The sequence below is a fragment of the Nuphar pumila genome, chromosome 5 (assembly GCF_984573655.1).
Source record: "Nuphar pumila chromosome 5, dmNupPumi1.hap1.1, whole genome shotgun sequence".
In the NCBI taxonomy this organism is placed as follows: Eukaryota; Viridiplantae; Streptophyta; class Magnoliopsida; order Nymphaeales; family Nymphaeaceae; genus Nuphar; species Nuphar pumila.
The window spans coordinates 133,191,288-133,197,287 of NC_143253.1; the positions used below are offsets into that span (position 1 = coordinate 133,191,288).

The 6,000-nt window shown below is 45.6% G+C and overlaps 1 protein-coding gene across 1 annotated transcript; it reads right to left on the bottom strand.

The window, feature by feature from the left end:
* Positions 1-3,653: 3,653 nt before the first annotated feature.
* LOC149838816 (E3 ubiquitin-protein ligase RSL1-like) lies at positions 3,654-4,322 on the bottom strand. The gene has a single exon (XM_090008328.1). It carries the CDS (start codon positions 4,320-4,322, stop codon positions 3,654-3,656), a length of 669 nt encoding a protein of 222 aa, XP_089864454.1.
* Between the last annotated feature and the right edge of the window lie 1,678 nt (positions 4,323-6,000).

A 6,000-nucleotide genomic window follows, 5' to 3' on the forward strand; every position in this document is an offset into this window, starting at 1 on the left:
TTGTTCTTTTGAAGAAGCTCTATGAGACCTTTTTCTTTGAGAAAGAAATAAGTCATCTTTTATCCTGTGAGATGTGAATACTCAGAAAATAATGTAAGGGCCCGAGATTTTTTATAGCAAATCGATGACTCAAAGTACGAAAGAGATCCTGAAGCATCATTATAGAGATCCCTATTAAGATAATGCCATCTACATAGATCAAGGGATGTATAAGAATTGATGAGTGACTATAAATGAAGAGAGAGTGGGTGGTGTATGTTCCCCCCGATGATTCACTGAATCCCACGTCTGTGTTCGGGGCTTTGAATGAGCACCACGTATACAAGCACATGGGGCTCGGACCCCCGAACATGAGATGTAGCTAACTGCGGGGGGGGGGGGGGGGGGGGGACATATAACCTGCTTTGAGAGATGGGTCCGAGCAAGATGCGGTGAAGCCAAACTCCAGGAAAATTGTGCTAAGGCACTAGAACCAAGCCCGAAGAGCTTGTTTAAGACCATATGTAATGCCTTCGATTTATAACTCAATTTTTAGTGTATATATTTTTTTTAATGTAAGGCTTTATCAATGGCATTGCTCCTATAACAACTGCAATTTTTTTGGGATTTCAAATAAGTTATTTTACATAATAAAACTAAGTATCATTAGTTGTTATTATTGAATTATTTATCATTAATATTATGATATTTATTAAAGTATTGGATCTCAGATATATAGAAATTATACTTAATAAAGATAAATCTCCAAACCTTACCCTAAAGAAAGTAGATGGTATAACCTTAAGTAATTTTGATTGTGTTTGGGAACAAAAGGTTTTTCAGATTCTTCACTCACTCTTAGGTTTTTGAGGAGGCCGAGACTATCAAACATTTCCTAAGTAATAGATCCCCCAACTACTGAGCTAGTTCAGGATGCATCCTATATCGTTTCTTCTTAATAGGGATTTCTTTCGGTTATTGACCACCCATTTTAAGTCTACTTAGCCAGGCACCCAGGTTAAAATACTTGAGAATAATACACCCTCGAATACTTCAACTGTATGCAATGTTGTACTTCCCCATGTATCAGGGTGGATAGTAAATATCGAAACAAAGAACTCTGAATCACACAATTTGAGATGAAAACATGCCCTTATAGTTCTTTTCTATGTTTTGGTCTTACCTTTTTGTGGAATAACTCCGGACCTAGCTATGGTTGAATTGTTGCATTTGAGTTGTACAACTAGACCTAAATTATGACATTTAAATATATTTTAATATTATAAGTTACTTGGAATTGGTATGTACCTATCAGGTTGTCACAAGTCTGACCCATTTTATGGGTCAAATTATTGAAAGCAACACAGTTTGAGGTATGACGTGCCACTTACAGATAACTGGACAGGTTAGACATGCAACCTTAACTAATGGGTCTTGCGTTCAAACTCGTTGAAAGCAAGAGTAGCTTGACTATCCAAAAAGACACAATAGAAAAAAATGAAAAACGGTCTTAAAAGCCAAAGCAACATGTGCTTGTATTTTTTTCTTCTTTTTTCCATCAATTTTCTAGTTGATTTTATGCCAATAGAAATATAAAACAACCTCTTTCTATTTACTTGTAAACGCATTAACGTAAATGTATATGACAAAAAACTTTCAACATTTTCATGTCAAGAATAACACAATTACAAAGGTGACAACCACGATATAGAAACCACAAACTAAAAAGGATTTTGAAGTGCAAACAAGCAAAACTCCATGCCGCCCATCATGTAGCTTGACAACGCTAAAACATTTAAGGAGACCGTTGCTATTAAGAAGGACAAGAATTGGCTTCACAGTTTATGCACACTGTTTTAGCAATTGTGAGATGGACTCCACGAGCTTCCGCACTTGTAGCAAAACTGGCTGCTGCAGCTGAAATGATACCCAAAATGCATGTATCTTAGAATGTGTTGAAGCCCATCTCACACCAATGCTTTTACAAATAGAAGACAAGAATGTGACTTTTACAAATTTCATAAACGATCTTTCAAGCTCACTCGAGTAAAGTATATATGGTGGTGTGTGTGCGTGTTTAATGCAACTAAATTCAACAATTAAATGAACATCGGAGCTAAAACTTAGCAATTTCTCCTTAATTCCTTGTGCAAACGAGAAAGATGAAAAAAGTGTAATCAATCAAGCAAAAGATTAAAGATAAACAAGGCAAAAGTAGGGATGGCAGTGGGGCGGGGTGGGGCGGGGGACGAGGTTTCCACCCCCGCCCCGCCTCAAAATTTTATCCTCCACCCCGCCCCGCCTCCGCGGTGGGGATGGATTTTATCCTCCACCCCCGCCTTCATCCCCGTTTCATGTCCTCCACCCCCGCCCCGTCCCCGTCCCCGCCCCATCCCCGTTTCCGCCTTCATCCCCGTTTCATGTCCACCACGATCGACGCAGTCTGCGCCCGGTATGCCTCCTCGAAGGCGGAGTTGAACCGCCTGAAAGCCCGCCTCGCGCTTTCGGCATCGATCACCACCGGCATCTCCGCCATGGCCGCCACGACCTCGCTCCACGCCATGCGCTCATAGTTAGCGACGTACTGCCGAAGCTTCTTGGTGTGCATTCGCACCCAAGCGTCGCCGAGGACGAGTCGAAGATCGGAGCTCTGCACCTTAACGATGATGTACTGAAGATTGTTCGTAAGGAAGAGGTAAGAGAGGGGTACGTCTCGGTAGAGCTCCGCCCTCCCGTCGAGCTTGCAGAGGAGGCTGAGTATGAGGGTGGAGGCCTCCCCCTGCGACGGCCAACGGTGGTCGGCGACGGCCCGGCTACAATGATAATGCGGATGGGGAAGGGGAAGAGGCGACGGGGCGGAGTTAGGGTTAGTAAACAGTAAAAATATAAAGGGTTCGGGGCGGGGATGGGGCGGGTCCGGGACGGGGATGGGGCGGGGCGGGGCGGGGCGGGGCCGGGACGGGGATGGGCCGGGGCCGGGATGGGCCGGGGCGGGGATGGGGCGGGGCAGGGGAACGTGCCAGTCCATCCCCGCCTCCACCCCCGAACGAGGATGGATTTTAACCTTCGTCCCCGCCTCCATCCCCGTTTCATACCCTTCATCCCCGGTCCAAACGGGGTGAGGCAGGGCGGGGCCCCGCTTTCCCCCGGTCCACTGCCATCCCTAGGCAAAAGCAGTGTTCAAAATATCGATGATATTTGAAAAATATAAAAAAGGATATTTTAACCATCGGTTCTGAATAGCCAAGTATCATGATATTTCCAAAATATCACGATCTTACTGTTTTGATAAAAGTATGTGCTTATAACAACGAAACATAGTTAAGATATCAGTTGTGTTCTTTCTTATGCATGTTATTTAATGTTTTATTTTGTGCATTTTCAATTTATTTTTGTTGAGATTGGATGATAGAGGACAATTTTTGTGGATTTATAACCCAAAGAAACTGCACCCGGCAGGAAGACCTGGCTGCGCTGGCTCAGCCTGGCATACCTACACTCATCCTGCTGGCAGTGTAAAACTCCGAGGCTAGGACCTCTGTCCCCAGGGCCTATGCTACGCATTGGCGACCATAGAGCACATGAAAATAGGGAAAAAAAATCAAACATCAAGGTATAGTCAGAGAAGGCAAATTGTCGTTTAAAATGTTTGGCACTAGGAAAAAAATCTCCGGTTACCGGCATGCGATGTGCATGCAGCCTTCCAACTTCTCAACATAGAAGCTGCAGCCAGGGCACCTCCGCCAGCCCTGCTCTCTGGCCAAACTGATCAGCAAAATATCGCCTTTGCCTCTCTCGTCTGCGCCCAGACGCTCAAACTCCTCGCACCCAATCCCCTCGTGCCACGCGACCCCGCACCGGGCGCAGAAGAGCCTCATGCAGTGAGGGCACACGGCCATCATAATTACTGTTTCACCCTCAGCCTCCATCAGGGCCGAGCAATCCCGATACGGGCAGTAGATCCGGTTCTTTTCCGGAATCGTCGACTCGGCGAGGATCGACAACCACCTCTGGAAGACGTCCTCCGGGAGAAAATCCTGGCACCGCTCAGGATCCATGGTGGCAGTGCATCGAAACTCTGGGCACGTGACTGTCATTTCGTGTTGCCCGAGTCTGGCTGAGACGTGCTCCTCGGTGCACTCGAGACAGAACCGGTGCAGGCACGAACCGTTCTGGAATGTCTCCGTCAGTTCCTTCGGCTCCATGCAGATCCCAAAGATGAATTTAGAAGGCCTGGCGTCCGGCAAAGATTCGGATGCCGACGACAGCTGCATCTGCAACTGGTAATCGTCCCGCACGGGCGTTGGTGGTATTTCGGCAGTTGAGATAATGATGGAGGACATGATGACCTCTTGGAGCTGCAGCTCTTCGGTGTACTACGAGTCCGAGACGGGGAAGACTTGGGCTTCCTCCTCCTCCCCTAGTAACATATACAGGTAAACACAAAGCAAGTTATATGTCCCCCCCCCCCCCGAACAGGGCAGTTAGCTACATCTCATGTTCGGGGGTCCCAAAGAGCACCACGTATGTAAGCATGTGTGTCTCGTATCCCCATGTTTGTCAGCATTAATTAACATTGGAGTTTGATGCGATTGCAAAGACTTAAGTACCCTCTCCTCCATTGGTGCAAAAAAAAATGACGATTCTTGAAAATGAGTGGTTGTAAAGACTTAAGTGCCCCAAAGATGATTATTTAAGACCCAGTCTCTGCACTGCAGGATTATCTGAGAAAGAAATCTCCCCTGGAGGAGGCCATGAACATCAACCCTCTCACACTCTCTGTCTCCCTTCTCTTTCTGCTTCTATGCATATCCAACAGAAGAACTTACATTGCTCCATCAAGCACCGGCTAACCTGCACATTGACTGTTGTGGAGCCTGATTCAGAGATTTTACCCTTACAGGAGGAAGGTTTGGGGCTCCTCCCAGCGTGGGTAGCATCATTCAACTAAATGAGTTGTAGATCCGGATTCAGAGTTTTTACCCTTATAGGAGAAGGGTTTGGGGGCTCCTCCCAGCGTGGGTAGCATTATTCAACTTGATTCGTTGTGGAGCCTGATTCAGAGTTTTTGCCCTTACAGAAGAGGGGTCTGGGGGCTCCTCCCAACGTGGGTAGCATCATTCAACTTGAAGAGTTGTGGAGTTTGATTCAGAGTTTTTACCCTTACAGAAAGGGGGGTCTGAGGGCTCCTCCCAGCGTGGGTAGCATCATTCAACTTGATGAGTTGTGGAGTCTGATTCAGAGTTTTTGCCCTTATAGGAGGAGGGTTTAGGGGCTCCTCCCAGCGTAGATAGCATCGTTCAACTTGATTCATTGTGGAGCTTGATTTAGAGTTTTTGCCCTTATAGGAGGAGGGTTTGGGGGCTCCTTCCAGAGTGGGTAGCATCATTCAACTTGATTCGTTGTGGAGCCTGATTTAGAGTTTTTGCCCTTACAGGAGAGGGGTCCAGGGGCTCCCCCCGTCACGGGTCCCGGGTGTCGTGGTCAAAAAATGCACAGAGTATCGTGGTGAGAAAAACATATTTTTGTTCCAAGTAAGGTTGGAAGAAATCAATGGAAAATCCAACAAGGAGCATGTCAGAATCAAGATGTGGATGTCAAGCGAGAATGGTGTTGTGTAACTCAAATAACACAAAATAATAAGGGTATGTTTTTTAGTTAAAATGAGGAGTGAAATGACAACAAAAATCGCTGAAAATTTACAGAAATAAACTAGACTCAATAACGAAGACACCACTTTTTACGGATTTGAAATATGACCTTCGATTAGGGAGATATGACCCTGACAAGTTGGTTTTAATTCGGGTAGCGATTTACAGCGCTTTGCTTACTGAATAACACTACAAATCGCTATAACGATTTGCGGAAGACACTACAAATCACTATAGCGATTTGCAAAAGACACTAAAAATCGCTATAGCAATTTACGGAAGACACTACAAATCGCTATAGCGATTTGCGATTTGTAGTGTCTTCCGCAAATCGCTATAGCGATTTGTAGTTTCTTCCGCAAATCACTAT